General features: G+C 45.2%; 2 protein-coding genes across 2 annotated transcripts; one reads left to right on the top strand and one right to left on the bottom strand.

Annotated features, from left to right (window-relative positions):
* Positions 1 to 588: 588 nt before the first annotated feature.
* SF3A2 (splicing factor 3a subunit 2) lies at positions 589 to 12,046 on the bottom strand. Its single transcript, XM_063290787.1, is given in 10 exon segments — positions 589 to 986; positions 988 to 1,074; positions 1,716 to 1,784; positions 2,107 to 2,247; positions 4,151 to 4,200; positions 5,776 to 5,885; positions 7,143 to 7,189; positions 8,223 to 8,294; positions 10,737 to 10,888; positions 11,906 to 12,046. Coding segments are annotated over 9 exon segments (942 nt in total). The 5' UTR covers positions 10,863 to 10,888; positions 11,906 to 12,046; the 3' UTR covers positions 589 to 746.
* A 240-nt stretch (positions 12,047 to 12,286) lies between these two features.
* Positions 12,287 to 23,369, top strand: PLEKHJ1 (pleckstrin homology domain containing J1). The gene is made up of 6 exons (XM_063290788.1): positions 12,287 to 12,426; positions 14,681 to 14,748; positions 15,427 to 15,493; positions 18,517 to 18,607; positions 20,771 to 20,834; positions 21,945 to 23,369. Exons 1-6 carry the CDS (start codon positions 12,333 to 12,335, stop codon positions 22,008 to 22,010), a joined length of 450 nt encoding a protein of 149 aa, XP_063146858.1. The 5' UTR covers positions 12,287 to 12,332; the 3' UTR covers positions 22,011 to 23,369.
* The last annotated feature ends 948 nt before the right edge of the window (positions 23,370 to 24,317 follow it).

Genomic DNA, 24,317 nt, shown 5'->3' with positions numbered 1-24,317 from the left:
GTCAAACCAAATTACTGTGGAGAGCACTTGGGTTGGTGCCACCAGGAGTCTGCAGCGTAACCCTGTGGTTTCGTGTGTTTAATGTTTTTGTTATTGTGATGTTAATTGCCAGGAATCCTTGATTACAGCAGCATCGAAAGCACATGATAAACCAAGAATCCAGCCATGCTCTTCTAAGATTCCTGACAACTGTTTTCCATGAAGCTTGTTCCTCTCTGCCTTCTGCATTTCATTAGCTCTGGGCACGCATCTAAGGCCAATGGCAAGTCCAGACAGGAACTCAGGCAGAGATGGAACCAAGGTCTTGCTGGTTTATTTTATTGTTTCCCACAGAGAACTATCTTTAAAAAAGCAAGACCTAATGCAAAACTAATCTTTTTACTTAAAGTAGTCTAGAGCAGTATTTCTCAACCGTGGCACCTTTAAGATGTGTGGACTTCAATTCCCAGAATTCCCTAGCTTGCATTAGGAATTCTGGGTGTTGAAGTCCACCATCTTAAAGTTGCCAAGGTTGAGAAACCCTGCTCTAGAGCTTAATGTTTCACTTCATTTGAGATTAGTGTTTCTTCTTCATTAGAAGAATGGGAGGAACGAAGAGGTCTTTTTAATGAAGCAACAAGATTCTGAACAGAAGTTACTGATGTATTTAAAAAAGACACAAGGGAAAAAGCGAGACAAGATCAACAGGTGCCTTTTGAAAACGGTGCCGCAGAAGCAAAGGGAGAATTCCCAAAGCGAAGGACTTTTCAGCTGGTAGGGGGTGGTGGAGGAATGCTCCCAGGCCCCTCTGTGGGGAGAGGCGGTCTCAGCATCGGGGGCATTGGAGCAGGAGGAGGGACGCCGGGGGCCGGGGGCAACTGGGGTGGGCCCGGGGGCAAGGGCCCCGTCGGGGGAGGCATTGGAGGCAGAGTCATGCCTCCAGGAGGAGGGGGCGGGAGCGACTCCGGGAGCGGGGGCCGGGGGGGCAGGCCATTCATGAGGGGGGGGCGGGGGAGGCCTCTTCACAGTCGCTGGTGCTGGAATACTTTGAGGAGCAGGTGGCTTCTCCATCTTGAAATGGAACTGAAGGAAGAACTAGAAGAGAAAAAAGGGGGAGAAGATTAGATGTTACTTGACTGCAAGCATCCGGTTAGATCTTCACAAAGGATTCCCCGAAAGCAGGACTGAGGAAAGAGCCTCGCGCAGCAGCTTCCTTGAGCCCTTCTGATCGGTTCGGTCTGCAACTCCCAGAGTTCCCAGCTGGCTGGGCCAAAGGGCTGGCTACTAATTCTGCCATCCTAACCGATTTGGAGGACCCTGGTTATGGAAGAGATATTGATATGAGACAGAAAGACACATTATTTTATAGATTTTGTTTTAGAGATTCTGCCTCTGCAGAAAATACGTGATCTGTCCAGCTTCCAAAGGATCCACCTCCAAGTATTACACTACAGGACAGCCACAGCACATCTGAGGAATTCTTGTGCCAAAAGGCATCCAGCCTGCCCTCCCTCTAGCTAGGATTAAAAAGACTATAATCCAGTAAGGCAACCTTTACTTTTCTAATAACAATGCTGATTAAGCTTTCTGATCTTGGCTTACATTTCCTCTGAACCAATTTCACAGACTGCTCCATAGTACTTCTGCCAAGGTGAAAGAAGGTTGGTTTTTAAAATGAGTTTTCAAACCATCCGGCTCCCATAGGTGTGGGTGGCTGGCGCCTCGTCACCGTTTACCTGTTTTGTTTCTCGATTCCAGTGAGTCCAGAATTTGCCTTCAGCTTTGTCAATCTCCCTACTGGGCACCTGCAAAGGCAGAAGGTAAGTGGTTAGGAGTGGTGCCAAGGCTGTTGAATTGCAGGACATCAAAGGCAATGTTCAGCAGCTTACGGAAGAAGGCAGCAGTTTGTTAAAAGTGATAATAACAGCAGGAAAACATTCCTCTTTTTCTCCTATCAAGGCTGAGAGAAGAGCTGAAGGAACTTTGATTTCTACACCAGTCAGAAGAAGAAAAATCAAGCTACCCTAGTGGAATTGGGACAATATGCTAATAATACCAACCAAATCTATCCCTTTGTGTGTTCCCAACAGCCTCATAAAAGAGGCTGAACGAGAAAGCCTCCGTTACCTTGAAAGCAATGGTCTCGTAGGGTTCAGCCGCCATCAAAAGGTACTGCCAACGCCGGTCGGGGGGCTCAATTCTCTGCTCATACGCTGACATAAAACGATGTCTTGGCATGATGCTTTCAGCAATCTCTGGGTAATCAATCTGTATGAGGCAGAGTCAGAGGAACAGAAAGTTGGAAGGACTATTTAGGCCATCAAATCCGACCCCCTGCTGAGTGTGGACAGCAACCCAGGAAAAAAAGTTTGAGGGACAGAAAGAGAAGGCCTGTTCTACAGTTTTATGAATTGATATTCAAAAGGGTTGGGTTTTTTTTGTCTGGGCCAAAGTCACCTAGTGAACTTTATTACTTTTTAAAATATATATAATTCTTATTAAAGAAATTTAATAAAAGATAAAAATACAAATTTTAGAAAAGAAATAAAGAAAATAGAGAAAAATAGTTAATAGGTAAGAAAGGGAAAAGAGAAAGAAAAGACTGTAAAGTAGTGGCTTCCGATCCTAACAGTAGTTATAAATGCATTTATATTTTGCCCTCTTTCTCTAAAATTACATCATTAAAGTGTTGTTGTTTTTTTAACAAAGGCGATTGACTACAAAGTTCCTCCCTCCCTCCCAATTTATATAGCTGCCCATCTCAAACCAGTGACTGTGATATTGTGGGATCACCTTCACACTGAAAAGATAGTAACCAGAACACTATCTTTCATTCTCCTGACAAATACAGGTAGCCCTTGGGTTATGACCATTCGTTCAGCAACCATTCGAAGTTACGATGGCGCTGAACAAATGGTAGTTATGATTGGTCCTCGAAGTTCAGGTTCTTGCAGCGCCCCTGTGGTCACATGATCAAAATTTGGGCACTCGGCAGCCCACCCACATTTACGACCACAGGGTGCGCTTCAACTCTCCCACCCACCCGTCTCCCCCACATCTCTGCCTTTTGGCCACCCTGCACTCCACTGCCCACCCTTGCCGCCGCCACCACCCCCAGCTGACCTTTGCCGCCTTCTTCCTCCTGCTGCTGGCCCAGGATCCAGGCGCCAGGGGAGGGTGCAGCCCTGGGACGCGTGTGGTGAGCACAGTGGGGCAGCAGAGCCACGAAAGGGCGCTTCCTGGGCCCAGCCAGCAAGGAGGCAGTGGGATGGAACTGGGGGAAGAGGCGGGGTGGCGGTGCAGGGAGAGGAGCCCTGTCTTCCGCTGCCAGCACGAGAAGCAATAACCCGCAGAAGGTGGAGAGCGCAGCGGGACAGGATGACGAGGCAGGAGAGGTGGCTGTGGCTACCCAGGCAAAGGGGGCAGCCGTGCTGGAGCGGTGGCGGAAGCGGAGGACGAGGGCTTCCCAGAGGCACAGTGCACTCTGCAGCTCGCGTTGCAAGCACTCCTGGAGATCCGGCCTGCAGGCTTCAGCAAAGGGGTGGAGGCGAGCCCAGAGCCGGCAGAGGGTGCCTGCAGGCCCCCTGCTCGCTCTCAGCACGGCTTTTCTCCAGCAGCCTTGTGAAGGGCCAGCAGCTTCCAACATGAGCTGCAGAGCGCACGCTGGGAGCACCCATGGAGAACCAGTCTGCGGGCTTCAGCATGTTGGAAGCCGCTGGCCCTTCCCGAGGCTTTGCAGGAGGAAAGCCTGAGGTCCCTGCCTTTGCTAAGTGACGTGATCACATCACTTAGTGACAGAAATGCTAATCCCAATTACGGGCATAACCCAAGGACTACCCATATCTGCTTGGTACCTATCCATTTCTTCTTCAGTGCTAGCTGAAAATTGTTTTTTGCTTTCTTGTTTAAAACAACAGCCTAACCTCCTACAACTGTTGCTTGATCTACTTCTGCTGCCCAACTATCTAGTTCAGTGTTTCTCAACCGTGGCAGCTTTAAGGCTTGTGGACTTCAACTCCCAGAATTCCCCAGACAGCCATCTAGTTTATTGTCCATTGCATTTTTTTAAAAGTAACTATGAGTCTTCAAGGGTTTTTAAAATTTCATCAGCGGCAGGAGGAGGAGGAGGAGACTGGCTGAACAGGCAAAAGGAAAATTGGTTGTGCTTTACCTGGAAAAGGAGGCTCTGTTGGCCTGTTTCTGGGTCCCTCTGTTTGGTTACTGAAAGGATGGGAAAAAGAGAGAGAGCGTGATAAGCGGCGGTTTGCAAAGGGAGACTTGTTCCATGAACTTTGGGCACCAAGACCTCAGAATCAAACCCGTCTCCTTAAGAGATCCTAGGACGAACTGGTCCTTAGGAAACGCTTAGTGTACACTTAGAGGTGGACGGAAGCCACAGTTCCATGTGTGCAAGACACAAGTGATTTTAACAAGCAGAATTTCTGATAAACAAGAAATATCTGGCCACTTTTTGGTATTTGTTGTTAGACTGGGAGATCAGCCTTTAATGTTAGGAGTGTGCACAAAACAAAACGATCTTTTGTGTTATTTTGAACAATACAAAGCAGCATACATAATGCCCTGCCTCCTATTTTTCCCCCAAACAACAACCCCGTGAGGTTGTTTGGGCTGTGAGAGGGTGAACAACCTAATGGTTTGTTAATGGCAGCCTTTCTCAACTTTTTGACCCTGGAGGAACCCTTGAAATATTTTCCAGGCCTTGGGGAACCCCTGCACATTCAGGCTCAAATATTGGCCAGAAATTACAAAATTATTATATTCATTTCATGTGTAGGCCTGTATATATGCGTTAACAGTGTTCTTAAACTAAAAATAAAGAATGAAACTTGCCTCTTTTAATGTGAAGCTGCCCGAATTCGAAATATTTTTTAAAATAAATTGTGATCTCCCAGGGAACCCCCAGTGACCTCTTGCAGAACGCAAGGGTTCCACAGAACCCTGGTTAATGGTGTCTGAAATATTTATTTATTTGATTTATACAGCCACCCATCTCACAGAAGCAACTCCGGGCAGCTAACAATGCATTAAAAACAACATAAAACATCAACAGAACATTAAAAAAAAACCTACAATGGTCACTGAGAATAAACCCAGAAAACATTCAGTAAAATGACCAATATCTCACAGGCCACCTGACCTCCTGACCCCCAGGCCCTGGAGCACATCCAGGTCTCCAACACTTTGCAAAAGGCTAGCAGGGTCAGGGTCATTCTAATTTTGGAGTGTACAGTGAGCAGGCACCGTAACAGAACATTTTGGTTTTTATTTTAATGTACTGTTTTAATCCAATTGCTCTATCAAGTATATACAGTCCTCAGAGTCTATTGTGATTGGAGTGGCCTATAAGCCTAGCCCAGGGTTTCTCCACCAGGGTTCTGTGGCACCCTCGGGTTCTGCGAGAGGTCACTGGGGGTTACCTGGGAGATCATGGTTTATTTAAAAAATTATTTCAAATTCGGGCAACCTCACATTAAAGATGTAAGTTTCATTCTTTATTTTTAGTTTAAGAACATTTTGGTGCATACAGTATATACAGGCCTACACTACATCCCTATCCACACTACAGGACCAAAGCTGTATGATTTCCAGCTACTAGGAGTGTGCAATCAGTTCTGTTTTAAAACATTCTGAGCAGAACATTTTGCAAAGAGCTAGGCGGTGTTTCAAACATGCCGGAAGCTGAAGTGCTTGAAATGACCCATTTCAAAACAGAACATTTCCTGAAATTTCAACTTGAGATGTTTCCAGATGAACACTTGGCACACTCTTGCCTACCTTTGTAACCTGGTCGACCAATTTTCACAAATTTTTTCACTTCAACCTTCACCTTTTCTGGGGCAGGCTGAGCCGGGGCCTCCTTGGCTTCCTTCGCGGCTCGCCGAGCTCTGAAAACGAAAGGAACGGGAAGGAAGTTATTGAACCACTCTGAGAAAAGGAGGGTGGGGGGTGGAATTCCTTTCAGAGAGTTCTCTACTGTTGGGGGGCAGGTATTGGAGAGCTAGAGGGATCTCCCAGGCCATTTATGCAACTGTTTTTAAATATTTAGGCACTTGTGCATAAGTGCCTAAATATTTAAAATTATTCCTGCACAAGTTAAAAGCTCCTCTGAATATCCCCAAAGCCCGCTGGGCTTCAACTCTTCTTTCCTTGAAGCCTTTCGTTGCCATGGATTCTGCTGTTCTTGCCACATCAGCTCAACAAAGCTCCATCTTGTCATCAGAGGCCTCCAGGTGCCTTTGAACAGCAGGAAGGCCCAACCTCTATTGAGCAAAGGCTTTTCAGAAGTAGACGGTCCATTAGGAGAATTATAGTCTGAAATATTTCTCCTCTGTGAATTCGTCTGTGGGTCTTCTTAAAAACCAAGGATGGGTCTCATATAAATCCAAATGGTCATGTGAAGGCCATTTATATTGGGCCCACCGTTTTATTAATAACACTTGGAAACCTATGATTGTAGAAATATCTGAAGCCGCTTAGAACGATTATAAAACACCAAGAAGCAATGTGTGCTGTGGCTGTTGTTGCCCCTCACCATAAATAAAACTATCCCAGTTCCTTTTAACTAGACTTACTGGGGATGCTTCTGAGATCAGATAAACTTTCAGGTAAAGCTTTACTGTGAAACTGGCCTTCAACAGCAGCTTTCAGACACTGCAGTTGCACCCACATACACACAGAATCACAGCCAAAGCCCTCAAGACTACTCTGAGACTAGTTGAAGAGAATATTTGTAGATCAAGGTTGAACTGTGGAGTCCTTGGTGCTCTCTGAGCCTTGTTGTTTTCTTTCAGACATTTCATTGCCAGACTAGGCAACATCTTCAGTGCCACTTCAGTGCACTTCAGATGTTGCCTAGTCTGGCAATGAAACGTCTGCAAGAAAACAACAAGGCTCAGAGAGCACCAAGGACTCTGAGACTGTCTGTTATCAGGTGGAGGAAGGCTGGCGGTTGTCATCAAAAACACCGCGTCCCAGATGGCCCCATGGCCAGAGACAGACAATTGCTTCTTTGTAACTGGCAGACTTACTGCTGATTTCCAAGACACTCTTTGCTCTTGCAGGGTACAAGTTTTTGGTCTATGTGAGAATGGATGGGGGGAGAAGTTTAGATAAAATAAAGGTGCTTACGATTAGCAACTTACAAGTTGGTCTGATGTTTTTTCCCCTGCGTGTGTGCCAAGTAGCTTCCCTGTGGGATAAGAAGAAAAGGTTTGTGTGTTGAGATCAGTTCAGTTCTGGGCCAGGCCTGGGCCTCCAAGGATAGACAGAGCTGGGAGGGAACCAGAATGCAGGGAGCTGCAGATCCCTAGCTCAGCTTTAACGGTGTGCTGTCAAGGGGCTAATTCTGACATGAACTTTTCCCTAAAGTTTAAAGAAGGTTCAATTAAAGGGGCAATTTATTCAGACTGCTGGGTTAATTCAGCTGAACATTTTCTGCTCTTCACTGGCAGCCGGTTTCAGGGTTTAGATGGGTATGTTTCCTAGCCTTCTCTGGAGATGCCAGACATCGCAAATCTTTTACATGGGAAGTGGGTGCTCTGCTACTCAGCTATCCTTCTCCTGTATGTAAAGAGAAATGTAGTGCTGCCTCCATACAATACACTAGAAATGAATTAGCAAAACACAATTCCTGTTCATGTCACATGCACTGCAAAAAGAAATGAACTATATTATGGGTTAATATGATGGTCTGGTTCACACACTGAGCTAAGAGAATGGCTGGGTTCCCACATGCTACATCACCCCTAAACAATAAGCTTCCCAACCTGTTTTAGCCCGTTGTGGGAACCCAGGCTAATAGTCTAGCTCCTGTGCTTCTGAGTAAGGGTTCCTCTTAAACAGAATTATAGGAAGTTGCTTCATATCCATTCAAAGAGGGCTGTTAAGTCATCTGTTCTACCTATATACCACCAAATCAAAACAAGATTCAAAGCATTTTATAAAACAATCAACAAATACAGCCATAGCCATTAAAATGTGTTAAACAACTAATCAAAGTTATTAACAATACAAGGCTAAATAATAATAATGAAAAATTAGCACAGCCAAATAAAATAGTATCAACAATTAAATCAATAGGTAGGTTCTAGAATGGTGGAAGGGTTGCAGCAGGCCACAATTCTCCCAGAAATACCTGGGGCTGAGGTTGGGGCATTCACAATACCTTATTGATTACACCGTTCCTTAGAGGACAGAGCACATTTGCAAAAATAAATCCTCACCTCATTGTTGTGCAGCGTCAGACAAAGTTTGCATTCATAAGATCCCAAATGATTTTTCATAAAATAGGGATCCTGGTGGGAAAAAAATAAGGGTTAAGTCTCACTTTAGGCAACATAGAAAGTACACATGTACCATACCCAGGGTGTACACTACACACAGGCTATATATGTGAGAGAGCCAGTTTGGTGTAGTGGTTAAGGCACCGGGCTAGAAACCAGGAGACCGTGAGTGCTAGTCCTGCCTTGGGCACAAAACCGGCTGGGTGACCTTGGGCCAGTCCCTCTCTCTCAGCCCTAATAAGATGACAATGGCAAACCACTTCCAAAAATCTTGCCAGGAAAATTGCAGGTCCAGGCAGTCACCAGAAGTCAACGCTGACTTGAAGGCACAAAAACAAAACAAACCCTCATTTGAAGGCTACAGATGATTTCTGGCAGCGAATTACCTTGAACTAAAATCTAATGCCCCAACTATGACTTCCTCCCACACGTAATCTTACATCTGAGTTGCTATTATAGTATTCTCAGACACAGCTCCGGGATTCCCAGTGGCTGGCCCATTTTACATCTACTGTTACATCTATGTCTAAATAGCGCCTTCCACTACAGCAGGGGTCACAACCCAGTGCCCAAAGGCTAGTCCTTTCCCCAGATTCACTTTTATATGTTGGCTACTGCCACGCCCACTAAGGCAGACATTTTCCAAACAGGCAACCTATGCCATGGCAGCCGGAAGGCTCAAGGTTTGCCTTCAAAATTCCAAAGGGGCGATCGGCCAAACAGACTAGAGACCCACACCCCAGGCTTTCTTAGCTTATGTTGTCTAGAGTCATTCCTCACCTCCTGGGTGGGTCTGAGAATTAGGAAAGTCCAGACTGGGGAACACTGGTCTAAGCAAGGACATGTATGGAACAGGAACTCAGCACCAAATCCTATAAAGAGCCTGCAACATCAGAAGATTTGGACTATTGCTTCTGTCATGAGTACTGATGGCAAGCAGGAGGGGGCCTCTATCCAGGGGGGAAAACGCATGCGTAGTACTGAGGAATTAAGCAGCCATTCAAAGAGACACAGATCAGACCCGCCTTAACTTTTGGGGTTTGTCTGTCTGGGTTTTTCCCACACTTCTTCAGTTTGTTAGGATTTTCTGTCTTATGTAGCAGTAATAAACACTAGAGACCTATTCCTCATCTCAGCGTGATTCCTGACTGTTAGGACAGCTTTAGTTGCAAAACTGACAGGTTCCTTCAGCTTTACCACCAAAGTCCCTGCTTTGTTTTGGAGAAAACTGTTTGAATGGTGGCTAATTAGGACAGCTAGAATTCCAAAGAGCCAGCAATGTGATAGCTATTATATCTGCACTGAAAACTTTACCCTGTCTCTCCTTTTGTGGTTTCATTGGGAAGTAATCCTACTATCCAAATAACAATTTCTGAAAAGAAAAATGATTGACACCCAAGGAGAGATGCATACACCCAACACACAGGGCCGCAACTAGGGTCTGTGTCACCAGAGGCAACATGGATTCCATGCCCATTTTAGCGCCCCCCAGCGCTCATTTTGGTGCCCCCCCAGCGTGGCGCCCAGGGCACATGCCCCGCTTCCCGCCCCCAGTCGCAGCCCTGTCAACATATATGTATAACTTAATACATACTTTCATTTTTCATTTTTATTTATTTACGTATCATATTTATACAGCCGCCCATCTCACATAAAAGTGACTCTGAGTGACGTACAACACTTCATTAAAAACAATAAATATATAAAGACAGTCACAATTTAAAAAATAACTATAAAAAAGCACATAAAACAAGAGGGGATGATATTAATCACAGTGAGGGACTACTAGCCCAGTATGGTCTGCTCTAGTTGGTAGCTACTGATCCAGGAGAGGCCTTTCTCGAACCTGCTACCTCAGGGCGCTGCATCTGGGGTAGTCTGGGTGTCCCTGAAAACCACACCTTTGGCCCATGTAGTTCAGATCTGTCTGTTCTGATGGAAAAGGAAGAGGAAAGCCCTCAGTACTGTTTAATGTTTAAATGCCATTTTGCAGGAAATGTTGGGGATTCAACTGGAGATACGCTGTTGAAAAATACACGTTCTCCCTTAAACAGGCCATTCTTTATTACATCTCCACATTGCTCTTCCTCCAAGAGCTCACTGTGGCATGGCAAGCGTGTTTTTCCCTTAATGTGATCCTTGCAAACAGCTGGTGGGATCAGGAGTGATCAGCACAAGCCATGCAGTGAGGCCTTGTGGCAGAGGATGGACCTGTACCTGGGTCTTTTCAGTCCGAGTGCAGCACCTTAACTCAGTGTTTCTCAACCACATGCTGGCTGGGGAATTCTGGGAGTTGAAGTCCACACATCTTAAAGTTGCTGAGGTTGAGAAACACTGCCTTAACTGTTGAATGATGCTGGCTGTGAGCCAACATATACCTTTACACAGTCCTTCATTTCATCATTAATAAGTTCTACTTCTTATTCGCCACACAACAAAAAAGTAGAAGCTCACCTTATTGATATCAATTGTTTCCAAGGCTAGCTGCCTCAGCCTCTCTCTGCGGTCCCTGTTGCTTTCTGAGGCTGAGGCAACACCTCCACTCCCTGTTTTTCCACCTGGACGGTGCTGAAAATCCATGGCTGAAGTTTTTGTGCTTCAAAATGCTGGGGATCAGAGACAGAGAAAGAGAGGAGAAAATTAAGTTCTATGTTTAGAATTAACTGAGTTGAAGTCTACACCTCTTAAAGTTGCCACGGTTGAGAAACACTGATTTAGACACACAAAAAGGCAGAAACAATAATAAGTAAAAATACATTTTAACAGAGATTTCTAAATAGGCTTTCAATGGCCTTTCGCTTCTAGAACCCTAACATAACATGTGAGGAGCTTTAACATAAGCGAGAAGGCAAGTCTTTTGGAGTGGGGGGCTACAATAGTCTAATGAATAATCATAATGTCAAGAGTGAGAGCCCAAAAGAAAAATGCCGTGACTAGTTAACTTCAACCACTGTAGGGAAACCGAGTTCAAACTGACACACTACAATCTGTCCCTACAGTGGAAAAGGTGAGCTCCGCTCCTCTGCACCGCCATAGAGGACTGTGGCACTCTCCTCCATTTCAGTGCCCATCAACTCTTCCAGGCTGAGCTCTCATTCTCCCCTGCCTGCTTTTCCTCCACGTTCCACAGGAAGACAGAAAATCTTTCTCCAACGCTCCCCTTCTTTCCTTCCAACCAAAACTACAGTCTCTGCTCCATCTACAGTCATCTCGGTCCCCTTTCCTATCCCCTGCCGTGCAATAGCGTTCCTCTCTGCTCAGTACTGTACCTACCACTTTCGGCCCTGCCTCCAGTGATTCCAGCTTCCCACTCTATTAACGGTCAAATCCGTATTCGTTATCCCCCGCCTCTTCCACCATTACCAGCTTGTTCCTCTGCTCCCGTGGGGGCGATGCAGGTCCCCCTTCCTCCAAGGCAGGGCATTCGCCACTCTTGCCCCCACTCCCACGACTGGCTGAGTCTCGCTAGGTTTTGGGGCCTGTTTCCTCCTCCCATCAGTCTCGCTGCCCCAGCACGGCCTAGTTAGACCCCCCCGCACGTTTCTCCCCCCCGCTTCAATTCCCCATCAGGGCCTCTGAGCTCAGCACTCATCTCAAGCTGGCACTCTCTCCCTCTTCCTCACCCGTGCCGTTTCGACTCCCTCTCGCTTGATCAGCCGCCGAGGGGCACCGACCCGCGCGCGCGACCAACTCCTCTTTCCCCTCCTCGCCTTCGTAAGGCTGAAAATGCCAGGCCAGAAACGCCCACCAGCTTTCACTTCCGGGTTAGCCTGCTGTCGGCCCGGACATTCTCCCGGTAGTATACCAAGAGGGGTGCCGAAGAAGAAGGAAAAACTTCTCAGGCGTCTCCTCTAGGAATGGAAGAGGATCAGAGAGACCAAATCGCCAGGAGGCAGTGAGAGTCAGACCTGGAAGTATACGTAGGGGTACTTCCGGTCGTGAGAAAGCCATGGCGGAAGTAAGAGGGAACTGCTTCTCGTTTGCAGGAAAAGGCCATAGATCCGAGAGGGCAGAGGGCTGAGGGGGCGGGGTAGGGCTGAGGTGGAAGCTATGCGGTACAACGAAAGGGAGCTGCTGTCGCTCTCCCGGCAACCGGCCGAAAAGGCGGCAGAGATTCTCATGCGCGCCCCCAAGAAGGGAAGCGGTGAGGAGAACGGGGGACAGTGACGTCATGGCGCGAAAGGGAGGGGGATGTGATTACATGCGGCGGGGAAGATTAATTGCGTCATCTGAGGGCGCTAGGGAAAAGGAAGCGGAACTTCCAAGCTCCCCTCTGGCATAACTGCCCTCACTGAGGACTAGACGCTTGAGTGGGCTTTATCAGCCCTGCAGTCACTAGTCTTCAATGCCAGCTTCTACGCATTCTTCGTCTTTCGTATTCTCTTGTTGATTTTCACGATGACTGAGATTTATTTTACAGATTTTATATTTATATTTTATAAATATGTTATATTTATCTATTTTATATTTGTCTTTTACATGGCGGGATGAAGGCAGAGTAGAAACGTTTCCAGCAACCTTTTTCTTATTCAAAAAGAAGGGAACCTAAGTAACTCTTCTGTGAACTAATTTGCTCCTGGCTGTTTGGCAGATTTTTAAAATTCAAGCTAGTGGCAGGGTCCTTGGTTAAAAGCCATAAAACCCTCTGGCACCTAAAAGTAACAAATTTATAGTAAAATGGTTCAGTTTTAAGGTGCCACAAGATACTGGACTGTTTTTGCTACAACTGACTAACAAGCTACCCCTTAGGGAATTGATTTAAAAATGCTTTCTTGTACAAAATGTATTACAATCTCCTTCCTTAAGATGGCTGCATTTTATCATAAAGTCATTATATAGCTATAGGTATAAATACACAAAGCTCTAGTGCAGAGGCCTCTATTCCGGATGCCCATCTGTCAAAACAGCCCTTTTCCAGGATGCTCTGTTCCATACCTTCCCCGTGGTATTTCCATTTCCTACTTCCTAGCAATGACTTAATATTTCCTGGCCACTTAGTCTGCTCAGTTCTCGATGGGTGATTTGGGAGATTCTCCCCATCATAATACAGCTGTCAACTCTGAGGTTTGTTTTGGTGACCTCTCTGGGGTACCTGGCTGTTCTGATTACAGAAAGATCTGCAGTTGGAGCATTAAATTCACTGTTCGCTTATTGGATGGTGACAGTACAGTATGTAACAATTGGTAGCTTGCTGTGCAACTGTGAACAACTAAAGCCATTCTATTTAAGGGAACAGTTTGGCTGTTTTGCTTATTCATATACATGTATAAATACAGCATTATGGCATCTGGAATTAATATCTAGACTGCTTTTTAGCACCTCCTTACCAAAACCATACAGCAGTGTTTCTCAGCCTTGGCAATTTTAATATGTCTGGACTTCAACTCCCAGAATTCTGGGAGTTGAAGTCCACACATCTTAAAATTGCCAAGGTTGAGAAACACTGCCATACAGTAATCCTTTTCCAAATCTTATGACATCCCCCCAGTTGTGTTGGATTGTAATTCCTCTCATCTCTCCAGCCTTTTGTTGTAAACCAGTATGCTGCATATATTTGGTTTTAATGCTGTTTTTTAAATGCCCTTTTTTACTCCTCCAGATTTAATTTCCTTAGTGCGAGTCTCCAGAAAGAGAATGATTAAAACGCAAGGAAAATCTGCTGTAAGCCATTCTGAATCTACAGGGCAGAGTGGGCCCATTTGTTATAATATTGAGCGGCCCTGATTTCATTAGGGAGCTAAATAGTCTTAGGGCCACCTTTGAAGGTAAAAAGCTTTGTATTTACATTATATCCTTCCTCAAAGAAACTCAGGTTAACGTATTTGTTTCCCAGACAATACACACTCCTTGATACTCATAACAACCCTGTGCGGCAGATGAGGCCAAGGAAGGAGTGAGTTGTACCAGATCATTGAATGAACGTTGTGACTGAGTGAGAATTAGAAGTCAGTCCTCCCAGTCATAGACTGCATTCTAACCACTCTTCCCCATTAACTGACCACTGGTAGGGAGCGGAAGAGGTATTGTGTCATATGCTGAAGCTAACAATAATGTAAAGCAGTGTTTCTCAGCCTTGGCAGCTTTTAGATGTGTGGACCTCAACTCCCAGAATTCCCCAGCCAGCCATGCTGGCTGGGGAATTCTGGGAGTTGAGGTCCACACATCTGAAAGCTGCCAAGGCTGAGAAACACTGGTGCAAAGGTTGCATTTAATGGGCTGGCTATGCATGTACAAAATGTTTGAGCATCCTTTGGTTATAACCAGCCTCAGACGTACAGCGTGGACCTACTAGGATATAGCAGATGCTGAGCTATGCTATTCCAAACTCGGGCTGCTTACAGGATTCTCGCTGACATCCCAGCTATCAAACTGTTTATTATGTCTTTTCTTCTTCATAGCCTTGAAGAAGCGCCTGGTGAAGTTAGTGGTCAATTTTCTCTTTTACTTCCGAACAGACGAGGCTGAGGTAACGGTAGCTAGTAACTGTGTTGGAAATGTAGTATGAATTGCGCCTTAGTTACTAGACCTAAGTGGTTAGTACCTCTTGCAGTAGTTGGATTACTTTGTATTGGGTGCTCACTAACCTTGGCGTTCAGTTTTTTTTTTCCTAAAAAAAATCCTGGTATCTGGCCACCAACTGGGACTGGGGAACCTGTGGCCCTTCAGGTATGATTGAACCGTGCTTGCTGGGCCTGGTAATTTAGAGTCCAAAATATCTCGAATGATAAGGTTGCCTAGTCCTGTCATAAAACCGAGACTTGGAATGGGCTTTTAAGTTCAACCTGGGGCAACTCAAAACATTTTGAGGGTTGGGGGGTTGACACAGTGAACTAGCCACAGACCCTAGTTTGCACAATATACTAAATTAATTTTTATTCTTTGTGTTAGGAAAATATAGCATTATTACTGAATGGGGTGTCCCCAGGAGAGGCATCAAAAATGTCTTTAGAGCCCTGCCCCCATTACTGTGCATGGTAACACACAGTTCGTCTTACGTTTATAAAATTCTCCTCCAACAGATTTTGATGTAAATTTAAAAAGAACATCCCAGAATGAACCGATCTTTAAACATTTCCAGCTGAGTTGAAAAGCAGGTCTGACTCTTTCTCTCTCCCCCCCTCCCCACCCCTTCATCTCTCCTCAGCCCATTGGTGCTTTATTGTTGGAACACTGCAAGATCACCAAAGAAGAAGAACATGTCTTTTCCATCAGTGAGTGGTTTAGAAAGAGTTGTTGGGGTGTTTGTGTCAGGAGCAAATGTTGGTGGGCAACCTTTTTTCCCTAGCCAGTTTGCAGCCCTTTTTTTAACATTGAGAAGATAGCAGTGTCACTGATTACGTTTGAGTCAACCCACTGATCCATTCAGTCTAGTTTTGCTGGCTCTGACTGGCAGCTGCTCTCCCTATGTGAGGCACAGTTTTTTTCCCAACCCCTCCCTAGAAGACACTGGACTTATGTATAAAAGGATTGAGAGGGAGGAAGATGGGTCAAAACATTTGCTCCGTGCAGCTCCCTTTTTAGACAGCAGTAGAATAACTGCTTCTGCTCTTCCCTAACTTTGAGGGAAACCAGGAGAACCCTGCGTAGCTGGGTGAGAGAGGAAGGTCGTGGGAGTGACTAACCAGGAAACAGGACTTGGGGAGAAGAGAGCTAATTCAGTGAAATCTCAGCAGACCATGGCTACAACTGCAATACTGTGCTGAGTTCTGGGCATTCTCCATTAAGGAGGTCCATCTAGTGGGACAGAGAAGAAGGGCCTTCTCTGTGGTGGCTCCCTCCCTGTGGAACATCATCCCCACGGAGGTAAGACTGGCCCCTACCTTAATACTCTTCCGAAAGGCCCTGAAGACATGGTGTTGCCTGCGGGCCTGGGGATCCCAGGTTGATGCCGAGCCCATCAAGTGGTTTGTTTGAATGTATTCTTCTGCCAGGGGGTGGGGGCGTAGTGGGTTTTGTATTCGGGGTTTTATTTTTGTAAGCTGCCCAGAGTCACCCTGAGTGAGTTGGGCAGCCATATAGATCTCTTTAATAAATAAAAAATAAATAAATTCCCATCTCAAAGCTGTATAGCTTGAGGTCCAGCCTTCCTCCATCTTTTTACTATGGAGGAACCCTTCAAATATTTTTCAGGTCTCAAGGAACCCCTGCATCAAAAACAGCAAAAAGGAAAAAAGAAAGCTTTACAATACAATTTTCATTTGTTTGTTTGTTTGAATGTATCGGCTGCCCAACTCCAGTGGACTCTGGGTGGCCTACACAATCCATGTTTTACAATGTTTATAACAGCGTGGCAAGCTGGCAGCTTAGTCACGGTGTGTAAAAATTCCCACCACTGTGAGTGCTACCATTGTGTGGCATGTGAAGTTCAAAAATACGATTTTTTTTTAATCATGATCTCTTGCAGAACTCTTAGTAACATCTTGTGGAATCCAAGTTGAGAAAGGCTGATTGGACAATCAAAATCATCAGAACATTTACAGAGGCTAGTCAAAGTATAAAGGGGGTAAAGGAACTGAATAATGTTTTTTCCCTATACATCAAACTAAAAAATCACAATAATCCCACAAAATTGATTAGATAGTAGATTCAGGACAGCTGGAGAGTAGCTCCAAGCACTGTTTATTTTTGTTAACAAACATTCACACAGTAGATTTTTATTTTGCAAACCGCACAGTTAATGGACAGAATTCATTGCTGTGGGATATGCTGGTGGCCTTTAGCCGAGATGGCTTCAAGGGGCACCAGATAGTGAAGGATAATTAGCAACAGAGGGACCAAGTGGAACCTTCATGGTCAGTAGTAGTCTGTTATTGAATATAGGCTGTGGAGCAGCAGGAATGGGGAAGCTTATGGCCGGCGTGTGGGCCCCCTGTGGACTTCTGATTCGTCACTGTGGGAAACAAGGTTAAGATGGGCCTTGGGTCTGATCCATCAGGGTTCTACTGTTTTCATGTTTTTCCTTCCAATGTATTCTGCATCAGGCCTAACGTGAGCGTGTATGCATTAGCTGAGGCTTCAAACCTGTAATTTGTTGTGTAGCTAAAAACTATAGAAACATGGCGTACCCTTCTCCCAGAATCTTTTACTCAGCCTTGTAAATCTTGCAGTGTAGACCTTGCAACAACATGTAGAACAGCTTTTCATGTTTAACAAGCAATCATTGTTGGAGCAATAGCCCCCATCTCCCCTCCAAGGCCAGCGCCTTATCTCTTGGCCTGATGAGGGTGTGAGTTTGCTCAGAGGCTCCTTGAGTACAAAGACATTCCCCCCATTAAGGGGGGGGGATGAAAGACAGCTTTCAGCTGGAAACATGGCAGTTGCAAAGAATTATCTCTGATTTTTTTCTTCCCTGCTGCTTGCAAAAAAGCTTGCCTTCCCTGTCTCTTTAGCAGGCTAAACTCTGGCCAGGCTCACACTGCACACAGAATTCTAAACTAAAGTAAACAAATGCAGTCTATGTAATCACACAACATCCTAAGAGACTAGGCCACAACTATCCAGCCTTGCCCAGCATCCTGCTTTCAAGCCATACCAGCTCACATACGCAGCAGAATATCCTGCATTCCTTCTGGTGGCAGAAAAGTCACATTTTAATGGAATTCCATTTGTTAATATGATAATCCAAAGTGTTCTTCAAAAGGATAAAAATTTTTATAGCCATGGTTAAGCAAGCTTAATTTGATCCTGTTTGGACTGCTGTAATTTTCTGGTGGGGTAGACACATAAAATTAAACCATAAAACAGGAGTGGGCAATTTTCCCTGGAGTGGGATATTAAGTGGCATCCCCAGAAGGAAGGTCACAGGAAAGGTGGGGCTGATTTGGGAGCTGTTTTGCGGGGAGGGCTCTGATTTTTAAGGGTGGAAGTGGGGATGGACAGATTCTGGGAGAAATGTGTTTAAAGACTCTGTCGTCAGGAACTCAAGATGAACAGCAACGTTGCTGGGCGTAACGGGGGTCCCTTGCCAATGTCTCTGCTGATCGTGATGGGAAGGGTTCTAGAATCCTTTGCATCTGGGCTTGAAGATCAGCGTAGCCCCTGGCTGGTTGGCCCATTAGCCTTCGCTCAGGTCAGAATCTGTCTTCTGTGTAAATGCTTTTCTGATTAGGGCTCTCACCACCACTACCATCATTTAGGGAGAAAAAAAACCTGGTTCTAGGGAAGTCGAGTTGAAGACATCAAACTGAGCAACAGGAGCAGTCAGGATGACTGTTTTGTGGGCTTGTTTTCCTAGGCTTCCTTGAAGAGCCAGAGAGGAAATACTACTTCGAATGCGATACAGAAGAGCAGTGCCAGGAGTGGATCGAGGTCCTTCGCAGGGCCAGGTGAGGTCATCTCGTATCTGAAGGTTGATAAATCCTTTATCCTCTTTTGTGTGGTACCCATCGAATGCAGGCCTGAAGGCAGAGACCATGTTGTCTCTGATACATTTTAACCTTTCTTTGGCACCCACAACAGATTTATTACTAGGAACTACAACTGGGTGGGCCTTAAAAACTTTCCAGGCGGACATAGCCTACATTGGGGCTGCTTTGGAGAAACACTCGGAAACTTCAGGAAGTCAAGCAGGGAGACTGTTGGAAGTGGCAGGATGCAGAGAACATACAGTTCTTCTGTTACAGTGTTTTACAGCCTACCAGTCAATTTCTATGCTTTGCATCGATTATAAAGCCTTACAAGGGTGGTATGCAGTTTGGGGGCTTCCTGGACCCACAGTTTCTGCTTGATGAGCAGGTGGCAGCTGTGGCCAGGAGGGTCTTTGCAGAGCTCCATCTGGCATGCCAGTTTCACCGTTCCCTGGATTGGGGAGTCCTTCAGGCAGTCACTTCACAGCTTGACTACTGCAATGTGCTCTACGTGGGGCTACCCTTGAAGACCACCCAGAAGCTTCAACTGGTCCAGAGTGCAGTGGCACAGGCAGTGATGGGCATGCCTCAGTATGCCCATATAACACTTTTGCTTCACGTGCTGTACTGGTTGCCAGTTTGCTTCCGGGTGCGGTTCAAAGTGCTGGTTGTTACCTATAAAGCCCTGCAAAGCATAGGGCCTGGGCACTTGAGTGGCTGCCTGTCTCCCATAGTATCTGCCTGGCCAATTCAATCTGGCAGGGTTGGTGCACTCCTAAGTTCCTTCAATTAAACATTGTCACCTACCAGGACCCTGGAAGCATGCCTTCTCTGTAGCAGGGCCTGCCCTCTGGAATGAGGTTCCTCCCCACCGATTCAAACAGCCCACACCCTGCTGGTGTTTCAAAGGGCCCTGAAGATCTTTGCCCAGGCCTTCCTTTGGCAAGGATGACTGAAGCCCCCTTCTTCCTTATTATTAAGACTTACATCTGGGCTGTTTGAAAGGTTATGTCCTTTTTTGACAGACTTTTTTGACAGTGTGATTTTTAAACCATGATTTAAGGCTTAAGAATGTTAAGATAGCCATTTGTGGTGTATTCACTGAGTTACAGCTTAACAGAAGAAACCAGTCTCTGTCCATCTGCTTCAAGAGACACTTTTCGTGGGAATGCAAGCCAGTTTCAGGGGCTTTGGAACTCCCTGCCAGGGGATTTTAATTTTAAGGCCTAATTTTAGAAACTCACAGCACAAGCCACAATGGATATGTGAAGTTCTTTATTAGGTCTTTATCTCAGTCTGTCAAAGCCACGACTGGCCCCATTTCCTTCCGCCTCCCTTCTCAAGCCTCCCGCCTTTTCTTTGTCCCACCCTTTCCTCGGCGTTGACAGCTTGCGTGATGGTGGCTTCGCAGTCTCTCAGTTGTGAGTGGGGTTGTTGCTAGCTGCTCTCTTCTCATCCCTTGCCCCTCCATTGTTTCTCCTCTTTCTTTCATTCCCCTTGTTATGTAAGGTTGGAGCACCCAGTCGCAATTAGCTATTGCTTCTGGGTTCTCCATCCTTACAGGAAGCTAGATCTTTCCAGACTTTCCACCAACAGGATTTTTTTCTGGGTATTTAAAAAGGCTTGTTGTGAATTTGGGACTCATAAAATAGTGCTTTTGTAGTGTAATGTTTCATTACATTTCATTAATGTATTGTGATGTTTCCAGAATGGTATGAGGATTTCTGCACTGGGCAGGGGGTTAAACTAGAAGACCTTCAAGGTCTCTTCCAACCCTAGGATTCTATGATTGGTTGGAGTTTGCAACTGAGAGATTCTAATATTTTGGTATTTTTTTATGAACATTGCTGGAAAGGAGGGATATAAATGTAATAAATAAAACTACAGCTTTATGCTGGCGGCTGATACAGCCCTTAGAGCCCAAGAAAATCCGCCTCCTCTTACCATGTAATTCAACTGCTTGATTTGTTCCTGGGGTCAAACTCAAGTCTGAGAAGCACTGGAGAAAATAGGTTCATCACTGCTGGGCAGCATTTCTTTTTGAGGTGACCATCAGAGGGTGGCATGGTCTCTCCAAGCAACTGCATCCAAACAAACCTTGGGCCAGTTCTTTCAATTGTCCTGTTCTCCTTTGATCTCCAGTTATGAATTCATGAGAAGCAGCTTGATCTTTTATCGGAATGAGATCCAGAAGATGACCGGGAAGGTAAGCCAGATCCTGCAAATGACGATTCTTATTCCAGAGCATCCTGATGGTCAAGGGTATTTGCAGGTCTTTGGAATGCACACACCAACCTGACTCGCACATTCCACTAAGTTGCACTGTGAATTGTTTGATTGTGGGTGTGCTGTGTGAATGCAGTTCTTAACGGTTTGTAAACCAGGGTGTGTACTTCTGTGCTTGTGTGAACCCAGCCTATTATGGATTATCCAATAAAATGTTTGAAATTGGCTTATCTCCATCTGCAAGTCTAAACTCGCTGTGGCTTGGAATAAGCTTGTGATGCTGTTTGAGGGGGCTTTGGACTGCTTTCTCTTACAGTGGGCAATATAGGACAGCTACAGTTGTGAAGGCATTTGATAACATTTACTAGCTAGAGCAGGGTTTCTCAACCAGGGTTCTACAAGAGGTCACTGGGGGTTCCCTGGGAGATCACAATTTATTTAAAAAATTATTTCAAATTTTGTCAACTTCACATTAAAGAGGTAGGTTTCATTCTTTATTTTTAGTTTAAGAACAATGTTCATGCATCTATGCAGGCTTACCCATGAAATGAATATAATAATTTTGTAACTTCTGGCCTGTATCTGAGCCTGAAAGTGCAGGGGCTCCCCGAGGCCTGACAAATATTTCAAGGGTTCCTCCAGGGTCAGAAAGTTGAGAAAGGCTGAGATAGAGGATAACTATTGAAGTAAGACAGGGAAGACATGAATAGCATTCTGCTCTCGTTCTCATGCGAGTTTGAGATACAATTGTATACCTACTCGGGGCAATGTGATTTCAAGAGACGGGGCGGTAAATACAGCTGAAATCTCACATCTGACGTTTAAGGTCCTCCAAAGTCTAAGTATGAATTATGGAAGTGTTAATATTCTCAGATCAGGTACAGGAGCAAAAGGCAACACGTTGTGTTGTTCACCACCAGGAATGATGCATCTGTTAACTTGGGAGTAGATACAGATGGCCTCAGTGGAACGTATGCCAGATAAGGGTAGGTAGCTGGCGGTTTTGATCAGCATAGGAGACAGGAGGGAACACAAGTGATTTACCAGAACAAACTATCAAAATTCCACCTTCTCACCTCTTTGGCTGCAGGACCCCTTGGAACAATACGGCATCTCAGAGGAAGCCCGTTTCCAGCTGGGGACGAGGAAACCTTAACCCGCATAAGGTGAACAGGGGTGACTCCCTCCTCCCACACAGAGCATCTCCACCACTGAAATGTCAACAGAGTAAATTCTCTCTCTTTTTAACGAACTTAAGGGGGAGTGGGAATCCGTTTCTTTTTATTTTTTTACACACTGTCCATATATGCTCTCTCTCTTCTACTGCTTGCGAGCTCATGTTTGCTACTACCAGAAGCCACAGCTATAAAGAAAAGATTATTGACAGGCAGGGTCAGTTTTTTGGTTGGGTTAGCTGAACCAGTTCTCCCTCTGTTGTTACATACACAAGTGCAGAACAATCTGGTTGTGAAAATAAAGGAAATGGGAAAGGGAGCTCCACATTTGAGTCCTTAATTTTAATTCTCTTTTCGATCCCCCTTGGTAAGGCAGTGAGGTTTTAGTAGCAGATGGCAGGACTTGTAGTCTGTCGGCAGAGATGAATTTAATAGGTACCCCAGCTCTGCAATGTTCACCCTCCAAAATCCTTCCAACCTCCTGTCACAGCTGGTCTTCCTACCATCTCCCTGCACTGGGTCTCTTTAAGCGTTTGATCGACTCCATTGGAAGAAGAGAGTACAAATTTACCTGCCTGCAGGGTGAAGACTGCATCCAGTCATGAAACCTGCCTAGGTCAGCGATTTCTCCCAGATACAAAATGGATAGGCAGTCCTTAACCTATTCTAGAAGTGAAGTGTTTCAAGTGCAAGGCTGGAGTATTACTCGCTAGCAAACACAGTGAGCACTGTGCCTTTCTGAACACAGGGGTGTCAATGCTAATCACTGCCTGGGATAGATAGGGCCAGGCTTGCTGAAGTGAAACAACTGATTCCACAGGAGACCTCCAGCCTTTGATGCAGCCAACAGATCATCTGGCATTGTTGGCAGCCTTTACAGTCTAGTTACTGCCTGCAAGAATCAAAGGGGGACATAGACACTCCCTTCAATCTTCCATGCATTGTTTAGGTCACAAGCATAGTGGTTCATAGCAGCTGTGAAGATGCACTCCTGGTGTCTGTAAAATTTCTCCCTCTATCCACATCATCATGGTGCAATTTGTTCTCGGTGTTACTCTATCTTTCTGTTGCTTCTCCCTGTATCTCTTTCCTGCCCAAGTTTGGGGACTGGCAGCTGAATGTATTTTAAAACCTGTGAAATTTCTTGGGGCATTTTGAAAGTTTGCTTAATTTCAAGAAAATGGGGAAACGCTTCTCAAATGGGGTGCCGGTGGTTATTTAGAAAAGTTTTTAGAGCCTTTAGAAATTCAAGACGTACTGTACTACCTTTTACATCCTCAGATCTCCCTTCTCCCCTACCATTCCATTTCTGTATAATAAAAAAAGCAATTACTTTTCCATTGACATGTTTAATTATTTTGCCTTGTTTACCTGCTTTTATTTTCTGCTGTTCTGCCATTATTCTCTTACAGTATTAGTTATCAAATAGAAGCCTTGGGTTTCCAGCAAGCCTTCCTTTAGCTACAAAGGACACCTTACTATCTACTTGCCATTCAAGATAGGTAAATGTTTAGGAAGGAAACTTGCTTAAGTCTAGTGAATAGCACTCTGGACATATTCAAATATTGTCTTAGATCAGAAATGTTGTAGAGTATACATGAACTTACCAACCAGGTGGTCAAGCCAGAAGAACTTGTCTGAGTTGGCAACAAAACATGTTAAGTCAAAACCAGGTTTGCTTGTTTGTCACGTAGCATGTGTGGTTTATAAAACATGGTTCAAGGTTTAGTGTGTTCTGTAAACTCTTCCAGCTATTTACTTAGCTACCTTATCTCAGGACAACACACTTTTCCTTGATACTTTCTTTGAGAGTACCCCAGAAACAGTATTTGGAGCAAGAATTCTTGCAGATCAGGGGAGGGGGATGAAAAAGGCTGTTTGGGCCGAGCTGTAACATTTGTAGATCGAGAGTCTCACATGCACGGCAGTTTTACATAAATACTTTAATGCCCCCAATGTTTAACCCCAATCCCACCCCGCCATCTTTGAGAAATCTGTAGCTGAAATGACAAGAAGTCAAAATTTAAGGGCGGGCAACCCAATACTTTCAAAATGTTTTAAACCAGAGTTCCCGGGCTATCTCAATATTGGTCATGTTAGCTGATTCTGACAGGGCTCGGCAACCGAAGGCAAGAAGTTAACAGATTCTTCCATTACCATAATTTATAGTACTTGCGGGATCTGGACACTAGAGCGGAAAGGGGGCGCCAAGTGGGAGAACTCTCCACACCCTTCTTGCTAGAATGGCTCTAAGGCATGGAATACCGTACAGAACGTTATAGTTTCTA

Source organism: Candoia aspera, chromosome 1 (genome assembly GCF_035149785.1).
Source record: "Candoia aspera isolate rCanAsp1 chromosome 1, rCanAsp1.hap2, whole genome shotgun sequence".
Classification (NCBI taxonomy): domain Eukaryota; kingdom Metazoa; phylum Chordata; class Lepidosauria; order Squamata; family Boidae; genus Candoia; species Candoia aspera.
Note: the sequence above shows the minus strand (reverse complement) of the source record. Positions and strands in the feature narration are given on the sequence as shown.

Coding starts and splice junctions, on each gene's coding strand:
- PLEKHJ1 (XM_063290788.1), top strand. CDS start 12,333: ATGCGGTACAACGAAAGGGAGCTGCTGTCGCTCTCCCGGCAACCGGCC. Junction 12,427..14,680: donor CGCCCCCAAGAAGGGAAGCG/GTGAGGAGAACG, acceptor TCTTCTTCATAG/CCTTGAAGAAGCGCCTGGTG. Junction 15,494..18,516: donor AGAACATGTCTTTTCCATCA/GTGAGTGGTTTA, acceptor TTGTTTTCCTAG/GCTTCCTTGAAGAGCCAGAG.